Below are 21,427 nucleotides of genomic sequence, written 5' to 3' on the forward strand. Positions count from 1 at the left end.
AAATGCTTACTTAGGAAGAGATCAACTCTTCTTGTCCTTGGCTTTGCCACGTAGGTGTTGTGTGGAGGGACCTTAAAGATCCTCTCGTTCCAGCCCACGAAGTTTATCTTCCAAGGGATGAAAGCCAAAGGAGAGATGGAATGTGTAGATTTGCCCCCACTTTAAATAATTTTCTTAGCAATCCTCACTTCTGGTTACAAAGCAAGAGCAGCAACTCAAATTATAAGCACACCACGGAACAGAGTCACTGCGAGATAACAAACCAAATTATTTTATTTTACACAGACATTTGGCTGTTACTTGGGAAGTGGCTTTGCAGGATTTCAACCAAATTACTTGGGTGATCTTTCCCCATTCTGTTTATTTATACATTCTGTTCTTTGATCAGAGAACTAAACAGGAAACATCCTCATAAACTCAGAGAGGGAAGGAGGGAACTTTTCTCCCCTCAGGCTCCTGGGAAGAGAGTGATGCTATGACTCTCAATTGCTGTTGCAATTCCCGGGTGGAAGCAGCTGCCTCGGGGCACATCCCGCCTCGGAGCAGCCACATGAGCTGCTCTTTGTCCTCAATCTCCCGGCCTTTGATGGAGCTTGCTGTTCATTAGGGGAAAAAAAATCGGGAATTGTGTCTCAAAGGGCAAAACGCCTTCCAGGCTGCCTGCCCTGGAGAATGGGATCTGCTTTGGATTTAACTCTGCAGACAGCTCCTGCTTCCACTGAGCACCTTCAGCCTCCTGCTCTTAAAAGCACAATCGGTTTTCTTGAGACTCTAAAAATTTATTTTCCATGGCCCCAGACCTCTGTGAACCTCCCTGGATTCCCTGGATCCTGCAGGCTCCTGGTGCTCACACTCCACCTGGAAATGTTTGTTCCAGGTTCACACCTGAGCCGAAGAGCTGCTGGAATAAAAAAATAAAATCCAGCCTCAACCCAAACCCAGCTGCTGCTTCCTAAAGAAAATCAGGGAATGTTCACACAGGCACAGCAGAGCAAAGAGCAGGGATTTGGGGCATGAACTTGGCAGAAAATCAGGGCCATTTCTACTTTTTCCCACCCACTCTGGCTGGATCGTGCCACGAAATCAAAGGTGGCAGCGAGGGGCCACGAACACAGCCAGGTGTGCAGGAGTGAGTTTGTTTCTCCTGGAACAGACCCAATTCACCCAATTCCATGTGGCTCTGGCACTGCAGACCCTTTATTCTGTTTTCTGAAGGCAAAAGGTGACTTTGCCCAAGCCTGCTCCGAGTGCTCGGTGCCAAGACACGTTCAGTGAGAATTCCTGGCACGGAGCACAGCCCAGCTTACCTCACCACCTCCTTCCCTGGTGAGAAACTGAGGTGTACTTTTATTTTTGGAATTATTTCTGGTTTCTTGCAGTGCTACAAAGCCAAAAGGGGCACAGCTCTGGCTGCCTGTTGAGCTTTTCCCCTTCAGCATGGAATAAAGCTATTCCAAATTATCTGTATGAAGCCTTTCAATATCCCACATCTCATCATTTGATGGCAGCTGGAAAAATCCTGATGGCAATGAGGATTAGACTGACACTGCACTGCTTGAGGGGCTGGGAAGGGAAAAAATAATCACTTTTTTTAACCTTAGCACTAAAAATAAATGTCTGCATTTAAATAGTTACTTAAGAAACCCCAACAATAAAACAAAAGACAAGTAATTACTGTGGGTTTAAATAATATTTTTGCCATGCTATAGGTTGAACTAGGCACTCACCCTGTTATTTATTTTAAAATCCAAGGCCAATTATTTCACCTGCCTTGCTCTGAGAGGGCAGCAATCATAAAAAAAACATCCCAAGCTTTCTGTCTGCAGACAGACAGCCAAGGTTAATTTCTGCAGGAAAAAACCAGGAGGATAAAGATGGAAGCAGTTAAAAGACAGAGAATGACATTAATCTCTGCCTATAGGTCCAAACAGCAAAGCCATCTGCTCCTGTTCTTTAAAGATCTCTGCTGCATTTTAAATTCCAAAGTTCCTCTGGAAGACGGCGTCCATCTGTCAGTCTGCACTTCTCCTGGATGTGGGATTTGTGTTTTGGGAATGGGGGATGCAGATGGGTGCTCCTGGGAACCATTTCCATTTGCAGGGTTGGTGGCAGCTGAGAGGGTTTGGGCTTGCTCCTTCCTCTCCTCGTGCCTGCTGTGATGGGCTTGGGAGAATTCCAGAGGGATATTAGCAGGGAAAGAAACCCACAAATAAATCCACCACCCTCTGGACTGCATTTTAGATACTGTTAAATAAAGACACTTTGCCTGGGTGACGAAGAGACTCAGGGGCAGGAGCTGTAAATGTTGTTAAAATCCTGTTTTTCATAGAAATGACACATTCCCATCTCCTGCAAGGATGACATTCCCAGTGGGAGTGTGATCACAGCTTCCAGGCCTGCTGGGAAAAGCTCCAGGGCTGTTGTCACCGTGGGGAGGGGAAGGAGATCCACAGTAAGAAGTGGAGCAACAATCTTCTCCTTCTTCCTCTCATTCTCCTCCTTCTCTTCCTCCCTCTCCTTCCTTCTCCTTCTTCTTCTCCTTCCTCCTCCTCCCTCTCCTTCTCCCCCTCCTTCTCCTCTTCCTCCTCCTCCATCTCCTCTTCTTTCTCCCTCTCTCTGCCTCTCCTTCCTTCTCCTTCTCTCTTTCTCCCCCTCCTCCTCCCTCTCTTTCTCCTTCCCTTTCTTCTCCTTCTTCTCCCTCTCCCTCTCCTCCTCCTTCTCCCTCCTTCTCCTTCCTCCTTCTCCTTCTTCTCCCCCTTCTGCTTTTCCTCCTCCTCCATCTCCGCCTTCTCTTTCTCCCTCTCCTTCCTTCTCCTTCTCCCCTTCTCTTTCTCCCTCCTTCTCCCCCTCCTCCTCCATCTCCTCCTTCTCCTTCTCCTCCTCCCTCTCCTTCTCCTTCCCTTTCTTCTCCTTCTCCTCCTCTTTCTCTCTCTCCTTCCTCTTCCTCCTTCCTCTTCCTTTTCCTCCCTCTCCCTTTCCTTCTCCTCCTTCCTTCTCCTTCTTTTCCTTTTCTCTCTTTCCCTTTCTCTTTCTCCTCCTCCCCTTCCCTGATCCTCATGGCAGGGTCACACAATTCCCACCAGCCCCAGGGAGGTCTCCTTAGGAAATAACAGGAGAGAGGAGCCTGGCACCTCACTGCTCAAACATTTCTCTTGCTGAGCAGAGGAGGAGAAGAGTTTGGTGGGATTTGTTTGAGGATTTGACACTGACTAGATGGAATTCACAGCCAGATCAGTTATTTGGTGCTCAAAGAAAAAAAAAAAAAAAGATGATTTCTATAAATCACAAATGGGATGGAAAACACAGATAATACAGCCAAAATTTAAAGTCACCATTTGTATTTGCCTTCCCTTTTAATTTCTGCAGGTTTAAAAATCCAGGCTGGCAGCCACACAACACACAGCACCAAAACCCTGCAGAATACAACCAGACAAGCTGAATTTCCAAACGTGAGCAACACTGGACACTCCCACTGAAGAGAATTTCCTTTTTATTCTCCAAGGCTCGGTGACTTCTACTACTCCACGTGTGACTTGGCTGTGGTTTTCCACCCAGCTGATGCAGCAGGATGGCCAAGGGTGTTGAAGATCACCAGCCAATGCAGATTATTCCATCTCTGTTTTCCACCAGGGTGGAATGGCAGAAGTTTCCTCAATTCTGACATTCAAACCCAACTTCTTGTCAGACCAACCACGGGGACCTGCGGGGTTCTGAATGCCTTGAATGTCAACTTTGTTGTCATCAAACGGTCCCAAAGTGAGGGCAAACCCCAGATGTCACCTAAGACACTTTCACAAGGGGCAGAAGTTTATTTATCCTCTTCCTCTGCCACCCTGACTTGGGTTTGAGGTAAATTAAAGTGAATTTCAGAGCCTCAGCCCCACAGCACAGCAGGCAAACCCTTCTTGCCGTGGCAGAGAAGAGGCACGAGGCTGTCAGAGCAGAATTTTGGCAGCCAGGAGGGGGCAGGAGGCTGACAATCCATCCGGGCTGAAGAAATTTGGGAAGCTTTGCTTGCCACTCCCTTGGAATTCTGGAATAAATCCCCTGATGCCTGAGCTGGGAATGCTGAAGATTGTTATCCAAGAAGGAATCACCATCCTGTCTTCCCTGGCTACACTCAGGATCAGCAACTCCTTGGGAATTGGTTAAATGAGTGAATTTTGCTAAATTTTGCTCCTATGAAATCTCACCTAAATCCTTCAAGGAATGATCCTGCAATATCCACAATTTCTGCCCCACAGTTACTGCCCAAATTAAACCCCAAAAGTACTCAGGGGGTAAAATGATGCATCTCTATGGAAAAGTCCCCAAAAAAGGGTTTTTGGTGTTGGGAAGGAGCAGAGCCCAGCCCTGATCCACTCCAGCAATATCCATAAAAAACATGATGCAAACTGAAGTAAGAACATAATCTGTTGGATTAAAGTTATACAAATTATTCTGGATAATGAACAAAACGTGCCTGCAATGTGAACACTGATATTTTAACAGCTGTGCCTCAATCTAACACTGCAGACCATCTGTTAAATCCATATCCCAGCAAACCACACACACACGTTGGATGGGAGAGAAAATTTTCATCTTTGGGCCTCAAAATTAAGGATATTTCACAGAGAAATGATTCAAATGTATTGTTTAGAATAATTCTAATAAAGATATTATATTTTTTTCCCCTCATGTTGGTGTTCCAGGCAATCTGCACTGCCAGTCCAGGACACTGAGCTGTTTTTTTGGTGGAAGTAATTAAAAATAAAATCATTCAGGATGGTTTTCCTGGTGTGTTCTCCACAAACTCTGCAGCCCTGCTGTCCCCCTGAATGATGCTCCAGGCAAGCTGCACTGCCAGTCCAGGACACTGGGCTGTTTTTTAGTGGAAGTAATTAAAAATAAAATCATTCAGGATGGTTTTCCTGGTGTGTTCTCCACAAACTCTGCAGCCCTGCTGTCCCCCTGAATGATGGAATCACAGAATCATGGAATGGTTTGGGTGGGAAGAGACCTTAAAGCTCATCCAGGTCCAACCCTGACCCCTCCCACTACCCCCAGGTTACTCTGACCTGGCCTTGGACACTTCCAGGGACGGAGCAGCCACGAATTCTCTGGGAATTCCATCCCCACTCTCAGAGGAAGGAATTTCTTCCTCATTTCTCTGCATTTCCTGGAGTAGGATCCATCCAAATCAAGCTGCTCCGTCACTAAACCTCAGCTGGGCAGCACCTCCCATTTAATTCCACATTTACTCCACCACAGCTTCTCTTCTCCATCCTTCCCCAAGAACAGGGATTTCACAATTTTTAACTCCAGACTCTTTTGTTTGTGAAGATTCTCAGGGTCTGGAGATTATTTCAGCCAATTTCCAACAGCAGAAAAGTAAAGCTGCAGCGCTCAGCACCCTTCCCATGCATTAATTGGGAAGATGTGGCCAGATTATGACAAAATCCAGATTTTACTCAGGAAAACCTGGAAATTTACCTGGAAGTCTGGGTGGAAAACTAAGAGTGTTTCTCTCAGTGTCCCCTGGGGCTCCAGACAAAATCATCCTGTCCTGTGAGCAAGCCAGTAAAGCCACTTCAGGTGAGCTTTAGCTGAACCTCAGGAACAACTTTCCATATTTTGGTATCAGCCATGGAATTCTTCCAACATGCCACCTGCACAGCTGGACACAAACAACGAGGAAATGAGGTGGGTTTGGGGGAAAACCATTCTTTAGAAAGAGATCTTCCTTTTCTTTCATGATTATAATTCTGCAGCAAGCCTGCAGGCTCTGAACAAGCACTGGCTGAATTTATTGGGATATTTTTTAAATTTTTCAAAGAAATTGTCCATCCCAATATCAATTTATTTTACCCAATCAAGGAATTACAAACAGGCCTCTCTATTCATCAGACAACAATACAGAACAGAAAACTTAAAGACTGAGAATGCCTCAATTTACTCCAACGGATTAAACGAAAACTAATTTACGCTTCTAAATAGAGGAATTAAGATAATTAGTGGGCAACTTCAATTTTTACCCATTTTTCAACTACTATTTCTAGAAAACATGTGTGAACACAGCAGCTGTAAATTAAAATTTAAGATTCATCAGTCAACACTCTCCCTTCCATTCAGTGCCGAGTTAATGAGGTCACAGCTGAACGCTACAGGGGAGGACGGGGGCAAAGAATTAAAAATAATTGCAATTGTATCCCACTTTTCCACAGCTGTTATCCACCTCTGAATGACCAGTCCTGAAATCCTCACCAAAATCATCAAACTGAGGACAAACCCAAGCCCCTGACTTGATTTTTCAGTTAATAATTCACCAGATAAATATTTGACAGGAATTCCCACAGCGCCTTCACTTATTTGTTTCTGCGGCACCCTAAAAGGGTTTTTTAGTGCTCTCAAAATAGATTAATGAATGTTTTGCCCTCAAAAGTCCAGGATTTTCTCCCTGTTGAGGCTGGGAGTTTGTTCCCAGCTCTCTTCTGTACCACAGGCAGAGTTTTGGGGGGAAATCTCTGGAACACTCACAAGTAGGACGAGGCCAAACAATAATTAATAATAAGAGAGAGGGGACACGGGTGAGGGAAACAAGGGAAGACAAAAAGATGATGCAACTGCTCTGCAGAGGATAATTCCAAATTATTTCCCAGTTAAACAGAATAAAGAAAAGTAAATATCTGTGGATGAACCCCTGTGAAACCTTTCTGAAGAGTAAATGACCTAAAAATGTCAGGATGTGGATGGGATATCCTGCAGGTGAGTCTGGAAGGGGGAATCAGTGGGATCAGACTGCAAAAGTAGGAAAGGCTGCACTGAATTCCTTGAGATGGGAAAGGCGAGAGCAGTGTGTTTTCTCGCTGAATAACTGCAAAATCCCTTTGATGTGTCGATAAAAGCGTCCAAAAGGCCGGAAAACGCAGCAGAGGGAAGAGCAGGAGCGGGGCTGAAGGGCAGGAAGAGCTGAAGCAGCGGGATGGGGCGGCAGAGTGGGGAGGAGTGTCCGTGCATCCCTTAACGAGCTCAGCTCTTCCCTCTCTCCCTGCTCCCACCGCTTCCCAGCTCAGGGATGAGCACCGAGAGCCAGAGATCAAAAACTGCTCCTTTCATCCATCCCACGGCTCCTTCCTGATGGATCGGCTCCCTCGGCAGGACATGCCAAAGGCAAGGAGCCCTCCCCGTCCCGGCTGAGCCTCTCCCGAGTCCCCTCCGTGACCCTGGAACCTTCAAGGCAGCCACTGCCAAGTGGGAAGGGAGGCAAAGGCGAGGTTTTAAAAGGCTGGAAGTTTGTAATTCCCACACAAAAGCGGCCTGCCTCCCGTGGTGCCAGGGAAAAAAGAGGCCGGTGGATCTGGAGAATTGTCTTTTTTTTTTTTTTTTTGTGATGCCACTTAATGAAGGTTATTGCGAGGAACGATTTGCAAAGGAAGAGGAAAGAAAATGTCTTAGCCACGAGATTTGGAGGACGGATTCCCAAATAACTCCTTTTTCTTGGACGTGAGGTAAAGAAGAATTAGATAATCTGGCATTCAAAAAAACCTGAAAGCAAAGTGACTTCCCTGTCCTTTAATGCATTTATATCAAACCTTATAATTTAATGTATTTGCAAAACACTCAGATAAAATGTTGCCATCCCACGATATTTTTGTTTCCTTGCCGTTTTTTTTCTTCCCTCTATTATTGACAACAAGCAGCAAACCTGAAATCCAAGGTCAAACTTTATCACCTCATTATCCCCTGCAGTTACATCTCCGTGTTGCACCTGCACCGTGAGGGTTAAAAAGTGGAATAAAGGAGGGGAAAATGAATTTTCAGGAGCAAGGATTCAGCACTGGCTCTGCTGATTCTCAAGGACAGGCAATTCACCCACTCCCCCACAAAGACAGAATGCAGATAATTGACAATCTGATCGAGTTCCTTATGGAGTGGGAAATATGGAATACATGTGAGTTTTCAGCGAGAAATGTTAAAAACATGAGTGATGTTTTCGGAGCTGTGAGGGGGGAGAGGAAAACGAGTGGCTGACCAGAGCTGTCTCCCTGAATTCATAAATTTATAAAGAAAGATGTTTCTCCTCGCTCAGCGCCACGGACATGACAACTTTTGTCCTACAAATCAAGAAACAGGGAATATAAACAAGTTTACAAATTGAAAGCAACTTTCAGAAGATAAATTTCGGGGTTTCCACGCCGCACAAAGATGAACTACAAGGAGCCTTCCTCCCCTTGTTCAAATTCAAATTAAGCAGCCCTTTGTGCTCCTCTTTTCAAATTTCCTTCCCTGTTTCCATGGGAACCCCCCGGCTGACAAGCCTGGGATGGAGCAGGAGGCCAAGCTCAGCGAGGGGTGTGAAAAGGGGAGGGAGTCAAAGGGCAGAATTTGGCTCGGGAGGACCGAGATGCCAACCTTTGTCCCCCCACAAAGAGGGGGTAACCATAGGAACAACTCCGCGGGACACGGGAGGAGCCGGGGTTGGGGGGGGATCCCGGCCAAAATAAGATGCCAGGACTTTCTGAAGTCTTAAAAATAAACCAAAATGAAAGAAAACTTGAAGGGTTGAGCATCCAACTTCGTGCTGGTTCTGTGTCCAGTTAATTGCATCAAATTGAGTGATAGGAGATCACAGAGAAACTGGGGAGAAGCGATTCCCAAATCCGACAGGAGAATTTAATATTCTCCTGGGAAGATGCTGAATAATGCCCTGCTCTGAAGGGCTCTGGAGGTGTTTTGTCAGTCAGTCTAGGAGCGCTGCACCTCATCCATCTATCCCATAAAACCAGAAATAGCTGCTCCATAAAAATATAAATATGGCACCTTCTGATTATTGCGCCTCGTAAAAGAGACAGCGGGAGGACGAGCCCTATAAAACCACTAATGACACAGAGAGGAAAACTTGTAGTGTCTTCAGCACAGAAAGCAGGGCATGTAAAAGCAGCAGGTGGTTTACTGAAGATAAAAAAAAAAAAAAACAACCAAAACAAACCAAAGAAACAACAGCAAATTCTTCACGCTGTGCTCAGTTCATGTAACCGCCGGTGATTTGCGTGGATGTTCTTTTGAGTGTCAGTTTGGGAGAAAATCGATAAATTTGGGGAATATCACAAATCTATCCCTGAACTGAGCATGGTTCTGGTGCTCCCAGAGTAAGGAGGACATGGAATTGCTGGAGCAGCTCCTGAGGAGGTCACAGCAAGGGCTGGAATTCCCAGAGAAGCCGTGGGGATCCCTGGAAGTGTCCAAGGAAAGGTTGGAGCAACCTGGGATAGTGGAAGGTGTCCCAAATCCATAAAAACCATCTGAACTTCCCCTAAACTCACCAATGTCTCCCAAAACAAAGAAGGAAACTGCAGCCACGCCAGCAAGACAAATATTTCCGACAGCTGCCCCTTGGTGCTGAAGTTATTCCAGATTTATTCCTTGTCTTCTCACTCTGGTGTGGTTTTCCCTCTGGATCCATCCATCCTTTAACTGGAACCACCATCAGGCACCAGAAAAAGCAGGGAAAAGCCAATTTCCAACACAAAAAGCACATCCCAGCCAAGCCACCCTGCTTTTAAGCAGCCAAGCATTATTTATTGCCTATTTTCTGCATTAAAATCATACAAAGATGGGAAGGAATATCCGTGACCTCGCAATGGGTGAGAGTGCTAAAAGACAAAACAAACATTCCCAAAATGCTCCAGCAGCACCACGTTCCCTGGCACCTAAATTTACATTTGCCAAGCTCCAACTCAAGTGCTTTGTTATTTAACTATTCCAAATAAATCCGTGTGTTTTCCACCTTTCCTAGTAATTCCTCCTTAAGGCTGCACCAGCTGCTGCAGAATGAGCCACAAGGCAGAGCCATCTGCCTCCCTGACCCTGAAAACATCCCCCTGTGAATACATCTTGATTAAGATGTGCAGCATTGACTTTCAACCGAATCTTTACATAAAAGTCTTTTTTTTTTTTTTTTCCCCCTTCCCCTATGTTTGCACTAAGCCATTAAGGCTTAACTTGGTTCTCCCATTTCAGCTCGGATCAGAATTAATCTGGGATTCAAGCAAATATGGATGTGGTGGCAGAGTTCATCTCCGGTGTGCAAGCACTGCTTTGGCATTTTAACAACACCCCAAAACCTTTATTCTCTTCTTTTTAACTCTCACTGCCACAGTCAGCATTTTAAAAATACTTAAATGGCATCTTGTTCTCATTAACCAACATAAAAGACTAAAAATCAGTATTTCCTAAATTATTCCTTGGAGAACAGGTGTTAGGCAGGGATGGAAAATTCAGGGTTTCTCACACCTGTGATTTTACTTTAATATTTGGGCACTGGGGATCTGCAGGCAGGAGTTTGACCCCTTGTGTGCTTTGTGTTTGTTTTAGAAGGACAAACATCTTTTTGGATCTCTTTTTGGTGCTGGTGCTTTCAGGCTGCCCTGTGCAGCCAGCCCTGGGGTGCCTTTCCCTGGTTTCTTGGCGTGCAGGGATTGAAGGAACATTATTTTATGTTCAGAGACTGCTCCATGGGATTATTCCATCCAGGAAGGATCCATCCCACCTGGAAATGCCAGAACAGGGACACCCCCCACTATCCCAGGCTGCTCCAACCTGCCCTTGGACACTTCCAGGGATGGGGCAGCCACGAATTCTCTGGGAATTCCATTCCAGGGCCTTGCCACTCTCACAGAGAGGAATTTCTTGCCAATATCCCACCCAACCCTGCCCTCTGGCAGTGGGAAGCCATTCCCTGTGTCCCCTCAACTTTTGGAATTACCACATCCATGGAGCACAAATCACACAGCAGCAGCAGCAGCAGCCCGAAATTCACGAATTTATTCCTGACCATTTTTTTCCTGGGCATGACTTTGTCTGGATGAACAGCTTCCAATGCTTCCCAAAGATTCCTTTTCCCTTTCTTCTTCCAGCCTCCACCAAGCTCAGAGCAGGTCCATGGAACACAGAGCCCAGTGTTTTATCTGAGTGCAAATTATCACCTCCCATGGCTGCTCCTCCTGTCCAAACAACCAAAATTATTCCCTGCTCATGGAATTTGCAATATTCACTCAGATTACCTCGGAGCCCACTGGATTTTCCTGTGAAAAGGATGCAGCTGATGGCTCTGACACGAGGCACTGCTCCCTGAGAAACCTTGTTTTACAGAATTGTCAGATCGTGCTCGTTTTTGTAGGAAACCCGCTCGGGGATGTCACAGCTCTGGTTCTTCCCAGATCGTTCTTTCTCACCAAGGATTTCACCTCTGCATGACATTCCTGCTCTTTGCACATCGAGCCTGAAGCAGAGGCTGCTGCATTTCAAACAGACCAGCCCCAGGTATTCCTAGAGCAGGAATTCCCAAGGACATTATCAGGAATTCCTCTGCGATCCCAGCTTTGCTTTCACTATAAAACAAATCCAAAAGCTTCACGTGGCTGTTTCCAAGGTGAAAAAATTCCAGCTGGAGATGAGAGAATATAAAATTAATGAAATTGAAGGCTTTAATCAGCTGGTATCCCTGTGATCCTGCACAGCTCCATTGTTCTGAGGGGATCACAATCGCACGCGCTAACGAGAAAATTAATCCTTGCTGCAAATTAGTGCCTAAGATCAGGCTGCTTACAAAACAGCAGCTGATTAAAACCCCCTTTTCCATCAGCTTTATGTGCCTGAGCTTCCAGGAGTTTGGGAGGCAGAACTGAGGAAATCAGAAAGCCAAGGAGAACTGTGAAATTTAGGATATGGTGAACGGGGAAGGCAGAAGAAGAAAAGGAATTAAGGGGGTAAGAAATTAAGGATTTCTCACTCTGTGTTCTCCCCACCTTTGGGGATTATTAGGGAAGAAACACCACTAAATGAGCCACTTAATACCTGACCTATCTCTGCTGGAAAAATTCCTCTTGTCCCAGATGTTGAGACTGAGCTGGGAATAAATATAGCTATGCCTTCTGATGATGCCATTTTAAACACATTCTGGTTCTTTTCTAATTAAAAAAAAAAAGGTGGAAAAATGGACCAAGACTCCAAAGGTAGCAAAGGCACACAGACCTTGCAGCTCTGTGGCAGGTCAGTGGAATTGTCCTCTGTGAGCACCAAGACAGGCAAGAAACCACTAAATCTGAAAAATCAAACGTCCTCACGTGTGTAGCTGGATATTCTGTGGCAAATTCACTTCTAAATATTCCAAAAATCCATGACTGGGGGGGTTTATTTATATCAATGCCCAGGTCAGCACACAAGTGGAAATCACATCGTGCTCTTCCACCTTCTTCCCTCATGCTGCAAACCCCAAATCAACTTCAGGATAACCCAATTCCTCCATTTCCCCCTTTTCCATCTCCTGACCAAGCCAGCTGCATCCTGAGTCCCAAGTGCTGCTGGTTTTTTATAAGGAAAATGGGAATGGAAGGCAGAGGAAGAGCCATTATCTCCCTGGCCATATGGTGACTGCATCAGCTCCTTTTTAGAGCCTTTGACCTCCAGTTTAATCCCAAAAGAAAACTCAGATTCAGCCCTCAGCCACGTCTGGCTCCTGTCCTTTAAAGCCTCTTTGATCCCCACCATCATTTGCGGGGTCCCGTAAAAACCAGGGTGAGGAAAAAGAAGTGGTGACAGCTTGTTTAATTCAAAAAGCTTGGCAATCATCAAATTAAACTGCTTTTCTTCATCTGTGACAAAAGCTGTCGTTGAATGGCCACAGGCTTCAACAGGCCACCAAATTCCACGTTTTTCTGATCAAAATGTTTGCTCACAAAAACTGCATTAAGGCAGAAAAACCCCACAGCTCGCTGCTCCCACGCATCAGCAAATCCTTCAAGGCCAAAGGAATTATGAAGTGGAAAAAGGGACAGGAGATAAATTCTTTGGAGCAATAATAATCCAAAGAGATGGGAGAACAAGGTCAGCTCTCTGGGGGGGAGAGGGGTAATTTGACTTTTCTACCAGCCCAGGATTTATGGGACACACAGGCACCGTCCCCACGCCGCAGCATCCTTGGGAATATTTGGGAGGGGATATTTGGGAGGGAAGTTTTTGGGAGGGAAGTTTTGGGGAAGGAATATTTGGGAGGGAAGTTTTACCAGCACTGCTAAAACCAGCTATTCCTGATGGATATTGCCCAAAAGCAACCTGTCAGCAGGTTACAGAAAATGTCACAGACACCTCAGAGCTGGGTGTGACAGCAGCACAGGGAAGGAGGAGTGACCCTCAGGAATCCCTGGACAGCTCCCAGCTCTGGACAGCTCATCCCAAAAATTCCAGAGGAGCTGGGAAATTCCTGCCCTGGACAGCAGCTCCTCCTCACTGGGGACTCAGCACTCCTTTATTGCTGCTTTCACAACAGCAGAGGTAACATTTTTTTGCAAAAATAATTCTCATTTCATTCTTTGCCATAGGCAGGCTGGATTGGTGTTTGTCCTCTGCCAAAAGCACCAAGGTTCTTCAGGAATATTTGGGAATAAATAATGCTCCAAGCCCCTGGATGCAGCAGCCCTGCCTCCAGTCCTCCTGGATTAAAGCACAAAGCTGAAGGAATTCTTTTTCCCAGGAGTGAAGCAAGGAGCAGGAGCTGATTCCAGCAGGGGAGGGACCCTGATGGAATATTCCATATTCAAGAGGCTGAAAAAAGGGAGATTTACAGGGGGAGCTGGGAAAAAATCCTTCCCTGGGAAGGTGGGGAGGTTGTGGAAGAGAATTCCCAGAGGATTTGTGGCTGTCCCATCCCTGGAAGTGTCCAAGGCCAGGCTGGAGCAGCCTGGGGTAGTGGGAGGTGTCCAGGATGGAACTGGAAGAGCTTTGATGTTTCCTTTATCCCAAACCTCTCTGGGATTCCCTGATTTTGCTGATTCTCTAACCTGATGATGTGACTTTAATATCATTATGAAAGAATTACATCAGCTTAAAGTCTGAAAAAGGCAACTTAACTGATTTTTTCCAGAAAAAATAAATAAGTTTTTAAGTAATCAGCAGGACTGGAAGAGAACTCCACTGAATTTATTGATGACAGGATAACAGCTACAATAATTCTCATTTTTGCTTCACCTCCACTCTTTGTTTCATTGCACCCTTTTCAGTACAAACCAGCTGAATTTTTCTTGTTCTTTAAATTTTTTTTTTTATCAGGAACTGCTGTGAAAAGAGGTTCTGAAAACGAGAGATTTACAAAGCCTTCCCTCCAGTACACAAAATGAATCACCCTGATTGTGTTTCTCCATTATTTTATGTTCACAGCAACCAGGGAAGGGACTTGGAGACCAGAGATGTTCCCAGAAAATGCCACAATGCAACATTAACATTTAACAGCCCAGCATTTGATTGCTCCACAACAACTGAGTCATTAAATAACACCTAAAAAGCCAAATCATAAAAATATTCTCTCTTCTTAAGTAGATATTAAAGTGCAATCTAAGTAAATACAAGGAATGGGAAGATATTTATGAAAAGCTGTGGATTTTCAGTCCTTTCTTTTGGTTCCCAAAACTCTGAATTGGGAGAATTGAGTCTCGTTAAAAGCTTTGTTTTCCTCACAGCATTCACCTTGACTCAGAAGTGGCCCATAATCCATCCCCAGCCTGGAATTACCGCCTTAAATGCTGATTTTATTGGCAAAAAGGGAGTGTTAAACACACCCACGCCACCCACGCACCCTAAGAATGCCTTTGGTGTGAACTGCAGCCTTTTGTGCCGGGTAATTTCTGCTTTTAACTCGAGTTTTTGCACCGCAGAGGGCAGAGAAGCAACGCTGAGCCCTCCTCAGTTCCCCTCTCCGAGGCAGAAAGCTCCCACAAAAATCGGGATAATTGCAGCAGGATCGTTCTGGCTCAGGCTGGGGCTCCACGGAATTATTCCTTTCAGCAAATGGGTTTTAAATCAAAATTATGTTTCCGACAGCTGAGTGAAAGCACGGGTTTAAACTGCAACAAAAAGGCTGAAAAACGAGCAGGATGTTGGCCATTATCAGGGAAAAATGGGATTTTAAAGCATCAATGGTGTCCACACCCCGGGTGATGTGCCCTGGACAAGGACAAGGCTAGGGAAAAAAAAGGGAGAGGGGAAGGGAATTCAAATTATCCCAGGAATGAAGCAGCAAAATTGCAGGAAGGAAGGCCAGCACTTGGAGAAGGACACTGCAGGGAGAGAGCTGGAATGATTCCACCTGGAGAGGAAAAAGCCTGGGGGATAAAAAGTGAGGATTCCAAAACCTCAGGAGGGTTTGATTCCAGCATAATCCAAAGGGGGATGGAAAGAAAGCAGCACAAAATGGTTTTAAATAGGTTAGAGAATAAATAAATGAATAAAATCATTAAATTCCAGCATGGTTTGGGTGGGAAGGGATCTTAAATCCCATCCCATTGCAGCCCTGACACCTCCAACCTTTCCTTGGACACTCCCAGGGATCCTCTGGGAATTCTGTTCTGGTGCCTCAGGATGTGCCAGAACCAATTCTCCAACAAAATTCACTCCTTTTGCTCAATTTTGCAACAAAACTCAACTTCTTTTTGTTATATTCACAACAAAATTCACTCCTTTTTCTCCATTTTACAACAAAACTCAACTCCTTTTGCTCCATTCACAACAAAATTCACTCCTTTTTCTCCATTTTACAATAAAATTCGCTCATTTTGTTGCATTTTACAATAAAATCCACTCCTTTTGCTCCATATCCAGGATAATCAGAACCTGCAGATCCATCCAAAGGAGCCACTGCAATCCAAGCCCAGAGTTCCTCCAAAGAAATTTAAGGGAAAGAACCTCAATTTTTAAAAAATCCACCACATTTAATTCCAAACTCTTCCACAGTCAAACCACACAAAGCTAAAGCTTTATATTATTGAACAAGAACAACGAAATTCAGTTTTTGTGCTGTCAGGAAGAGCATTCCAAGATGAAAAAACAGCATTATTCTTTCATTTCTCGCAGATTTACCCACAGGGCTTCCCAAGCACTTTAAAAAATACAAATAAACCAAACCTGCACAGACCCCTCATGGAATTTTGAACAGGTTGAGAGCAAGAATTTGATTAATATTCTGAATTTCCATTCATTTTAATCTTATCACAGAATACCTCAATATTCTGAATTTCCATTCATTTTAATCTCATCACAGAATACCTTAATATTCTGAATTTCCATTCATTTTAGTCTCATCACAGAATATCAAGTGAGGAAACTCCTTGTGTAGGATGGAAAACAGACTGGAAAAGCCTTGTATAAATCAGACTTCAGGTATTTAAAACAAGAAGCACACCCAGAGCATTTCCCACTCAGTGATATTCAATTAGGCAGAACCTGTAGACATGAAATATTTTGACTATTTAGAATATGATATTTAGGGTTATATTTGGATTATTCATTACCTTGATTTTTTTTTTCCCCCTCACTTTGGATTCTCTTATTATTGATGAACTAAAGGCCGAAATTCAATATATAAAGATATATTTATGAATATAATAAATATATATTAATGGAAAATATATAATAAATAAATATGAATTTAAATAAATATGGATTTTTGAATAAAAAACCAGGTTTACCTCCATGGCCAGAGCTGCTGTTTGCTGGTCATAGTGGTTGAGGAGGTTGGGCATGAAGGTGGTGTTGTAGGGCAGGTCCTGGCACATCCTGAGGATGATGGGCTCGCAGGAGAACAGGCTGTGCCCTCCTGTGGGGGACACCCAGAGCCCCAAAAGCCACAGGGAGCACAGCACCCAGCCCGCAGCCATCCTCCCACCCCAGCAGATCTTCCAGCTCCTCATGGATCCGAAAGTTTCTTCACCAAAATATTTCCTGGCCTTGCTTGTGGTTCCTCCCAGCTGGAAGAGTTTCTGTGTTCAGCATCCTCAGCTCAATCCAGACAGGTTCCAGAAGAAATCTTCTCTTTTTTATCCCCTCTCGGTCCTCTGTGGCGTGAATTAAATATTGAGATTTCAACCACATTCCCACACTGTGGAGCCCATGGTGACAGGGCAGCGCTCCGGGGGCTTCCTGCTTTTTTTCCTGGAAAACCTGGAGCACAAAACACGACAGAAGACACTGAGAAACCTGGAAATCCATGAAAATATTAAAATATTTGACCTCAGTTCCTAAGCTGGCAGAAAAACTGCTTCAAGTTCTCCTACAAGGTCCTTCTGTGAGTTTTAATCCTGATTTTTTTTTTTTAATTTCTGGAGGAAATGAATGGAAGAAAAGCACCCAAAAATGGTGAAAACATGGGGAACATCCTGATTAGGACAAAGTATTTTTAGAAAACCCCACACTTTCAGCTTGGCCACACTGAAACCAGGCTGTTTGTGACTCACTCACACCGATAGCATCTCATTCCCTGCACGGCCTCGGAGCTGCTGAGGAATAATTGTAAAACAAAAACACAAATCCAGTCACCAGCACCACCAAGCCCACAAGTCCCAGCTCGCCACTGCCCAGGGAGGTTTGGCTACCTGGGCTCAAATGTGGCATTTTAATCTGCTTTTTTTTGTTGTTGTTGTTGTCCCAAACCCATTTTAATTGCACACATCCATTCACACAGCCCCAAGAGTACAAAAAAAAGCCCAGTTTTAACAATAATTTTGTCTTGCAATGGTAAAATTTGCAAAATCCAGTCTCTAAGCAGCTGCTTTAAAGTGAATTATTGTTAAAGAAGTAACAGAAAATTAGAAAACCCCAAATATTCCATCAATATTCCCAAAAGCAGGCAACCACAGATCTGAACAGATTCCCAATCTTGAGAGAACAGAGTTTTTCCTCAGAAAAAGTTTTTCCTTTCTGCCTGGAGTGAGAGATAGGAAGGATTTAATTACCAGACATGTGCTGCTGTGCACATTTTTATTTACACAGGCCCATCTTACGGTCAGAAAAATTAAGGTTTTTAACCCTCAGTGCAGTTTGTGGGTTGGACTGGATAATCTCAAAATGTTCTTTCCAACCTAAACAATTCTGGGCTTTTCTGTGAGGGGGGAAAGGGATTGGCTGGAGCTTTTTAGAGACAGGCTGGTTAAAAACAAACATGCAAAGAGGTGGTGGGGGAAAAAAAAAAAAAGACCAAGCTGCTAAAGATAACCACGTTAAATTCAGTTTATTGACAGCTTTGCTTTCACAGGCTGCTTCTCCCTCTCACAGGGGAAGCCGTGGCTGAGGCAGCACTGAAATAAGGGAAAAAATAGAAATAGGAGAAGCTCCAAAGCCAGGAAAAACAAACCATGAGCCAAAAAAAAAAAAGGGAAAAAGAGAACTACCTACACACCTGAAGTGGCAGAAGCAACAGAGCTCAAATCTCAGCTCGTATTCTGAAGGAAATGTTGCTGGGAAGAGTCAACACACCGAGTTTAAAAAGATTCCAATCAACCACAACATTTAACACAAGTTCTGTGTAACCACACCTGGGCTTTGGCCAGTTTCAAGATGATAAGAGCTTGAAAAGTTGTGTCCTTCTGATGGAAGAAATGTAATTTTTCAGGTTGATTTTTCAGTAATTTGGCAGCTCTGGGAAGAAACAAGGAGCTCCACCTGCCAGGGAGCATCACCAGCCTGGAGCACATCCCAGCAGGATGGTCAGGAGGCACAGGCAGATAAAACCAATTCCTGCTCAGTTTTGTGAAGTTCCCTGGCAGAAATACTGGAAATAAATGGTCCCTTCCAACCCAAACCAGTCTGTGACCCCATGTTGGACAAGGTGCTTGATCCCCCTTGGAATCCATTCCTTTGGGTTTAACATTTTAGTAACAGTTGGCCCCAAAAAAAAACCCCAAAAAAAGTTTTTTGAGTTTGTTGGTATCTCCAGAACTCTGGATTCACAATTTTTCTTTTGTTTCTCCTAGGTTAACTCCAAAGGATTTTATTCCCCAGTTTGAGTGAGGTCTCCTCCCAGAGTGGATGAGCAAGGGAATTTTTTTTTTTTCTCACTGTAATTGAGGTGCAATCACAGTGATCTGTAAAAAAAACCTTCCCAAAAAAGGTTCAGAAGCAACCTAAGATGTACTGTGCTCACACCACTTCAAGGCTGCACCACAAAAATTGGGCAAATCCAGGTCAGGATGTGGAATTTTGGGAAGAAGTCCAAGAATACTCCATGGAAATCATATTAATGATCTCTGTGACACAGAAAACAGCAGGATCCAAACACATCCACCTCTCCTCTGCCTTCCCCACAGCCTCAAGCTGAAGAAAAAACGCAAAACCAACGATTCAATGAGCCACAAAGGAAGAAAAAAAAAAGTTTTAACTATGCAAAAAAATTCATATTTAAATAATCATTCGAGTATCATAAATAAAATTAAGAATGTAATTTTAGGAGGAGGGAAATCACATCAAAATGGACAACCTGGCCCTGGGAAAACTGAAATGATTCCGGGTGAAATGAAGCAAAAAGAGAAGGATTCCATTGCGAAAGGAGCCCCGGGTTTTGCCAAGCAGCCCATGGATGATCCATTAATTGGTGCAGACAGATGGGTGCTGTAATAAGCAACCCTCAGTGTCAGGAGAGCTCCTCACCACAGATCCAGTTGGTGCACTCTTTGTTCAGCCTCTGCATAGGAGATTTTGTGGTTATTTTTGTATGTACAGAAAAACAAAACACTTTCGATGACACCCGGGATGAAAAGAGGAGGGGAGGCCTCTCCTCCCACCACAAGCACTGGAAATAAAACGTAGGCAAAAGGAGCAGTTTGTTCCTGTGGTTGTGGATTTTTACATTATTTATCAGCAGGAGAAGCCCATCCAATTCTTGCTGGAAAGGATTAATTAAGACATGCATGGACAATTATTACAACCAGTGAAGATCATGAGGAGAAAGGGTTGATTCCCACAAGGAGTTGTTTTGTTTTTTTTTTTTCAAATACTAAATTTCAAAGTCCCTCAGGGAGCAATGAGGAAAAAGAAAAAACTCGTCAGGCTTTAGAATGAAAGGATGGGATTAATTCCCAGTTATCTATCCCAGAGAAATGGGGAGTTAAAACAACAAACCAGACTCCTCCCGCAGGAGAGGAAAATGTCCTCTAAGCCATCCCCCACCCAATTCTGATCCTGGAGAAAGGCGAGGAACTCATTCATTGCACTTCCCCAGCCCTTTCCCACCCACAAAAGGAGAATAAATTATTCTCCCAACTCCATTCTAATGAATTACTCAGTGGGAAAGAAACTCCAGCGTTGTTCCACTCCTGCACCACACCATAATCCCCCACATCCCCTATTTCAATTAGGAGCAAAGCGGGAGGACGGAAAGGCAGAAACAACCCAATAATTTTCCCATGATTGTCATGGAATCGTGGAATGGTTTGGGTCGGAGGGGACTTTAAAGCTCATCTAACCCCGAGCCCCGCACCTCGGGCAGGGATGGAGGGACAGGTCTGTCACCTCTCTCCGCGAGTTCCTATTCCATGGGAAGAGCCTGGAGAGGGGAATCCTGCAGCTCCCCGGCATGGGAAGCAGGCAGGCTGCCGGAAAGGCTCCAGGAACAAGTGCAGCGGCGGCACCAGCATCCCCTCCATCGCTGCCGCACGGCCGAGGGATCCGGGGAGCGCACGGACAGCGCCCGAGCCCTCAGCGAGGGGCGGTGAGGGACCGGCACGCCCGAGCCCTCAGCGAGGGGCAGAGAGCCACCGGCACCCCCGAGCCCTCAGCAAAGGGCGGTGAGACACCGGCACCCCCGAGCCCTCAGCGAGGGGCATTGAGGCTCCGGCTCCCCCGAGCCCTCAGCAAATCCGGGGAGCGCACGGACAGCGCCCGAGCCCTCAGCGAGGGGCGGTGAGGCTCCGGCTCCTCCGAGCCCCTGTGAGGGGCGGTGAGGCTCCGGCATCCCCCGAGCCCTCAGCAAAGGGCGGTGAGGCTCCGGCATCCCCCGAGCCCCTATGAGGGGCGGTGAGGCTCCGGCATCCCCCGAGCCCTCAGCGAGGGGCGGTGAGGCACCGGCTCCCCCGAGCCCTCAGCGGAGGCACCCGCATCCCCTCCCCGGGGCCGCCGTGCCGCACTACGGCACGGGGAGCCCGGGCCAGCATCCCCGGCCTCACGGGGAGCGGATCCGGCCCGTTCCAGGCGCTCAGGGCCGGCATCCCCCCCGTCCTCCGCCCGCCCGCCGAGCGCAGCACCGGCATCCCCACGCTGCGCTGCCGGCCGCAGGGCGCTGCGTGGCCGCCCCGCCGCACGGCCGCCGAGCCCCGCGGTCGCCTGTCCCCGGGGCGGGCAGGACGAGCCCCGGAGGGCGGCGCGGCCCCGCCGTGTCCCCGTTACCTGCGCAGCTCCCGCCGCCCTCACGCTCCCGCGCGCGCCCCTCGGGTGGCGGCGGCGGCGGCAGCGCCCGACCACGCCCCCGAGAGGCCACGCCTTCGCGCCATAACGCCCCGCCCACTCCCCGCCGCCCAGCCAATCAGAGCGCTTCAGGCTGGTTGCTAGGTAGATCGGAACCCCCGGCCACTCTAACCCCACTGGGGGGCTCTGATTGGCTGGCGCCCCCCGGGGTTTCCATGGAGACGGG

At 46.0% G+C, this 21,427-nt stretch overlaps 1 protein-coding gene across 1 annotated transcript in view; it reads right to left on the minus strand.

Moving 5' to 3' along the window:
- Positions 1–16,688, minus strand: part of FZD3 (frizzled class receptor 3) — a 43,047-nt gene extending 26,359 nt beyond the window's left edge. Inside the window, exon 1 of the mRNA XM_041480892.1 lies at positions 16,497–16,688. Within this exon, the coding sequence (XP_041336826.1) occupies positions 16,497–16,685 (189 nt within the window). The 5' untranslated portion in view covers positions 16,686–16,688. The remainder of the gene's footprint in view (positions 1–16,496) is intronic.
- Between the last annotated feature and the right edge of the window lie 4,739 nt (positions 16,689–21,427).

The sequence above is a fragment of the Pyrgilauda ruficollis genome, unplaced genomic scaffold, assembly GCF_017590135.1.
Source record: "Pyrgilauda ruficollis isolate IOZ18807 unplaced genomic scaffold, ASM1759013v1 scaffold54, whole genome shotgun sequence".
NCBI classification, from domain to species: domain Eukaryota; kingdom Metazoa; phylum Chordata; class Aves; order Passeriformes; family Passeridae; genus Pyrgilauda; species Pyrgilauda ruficollis.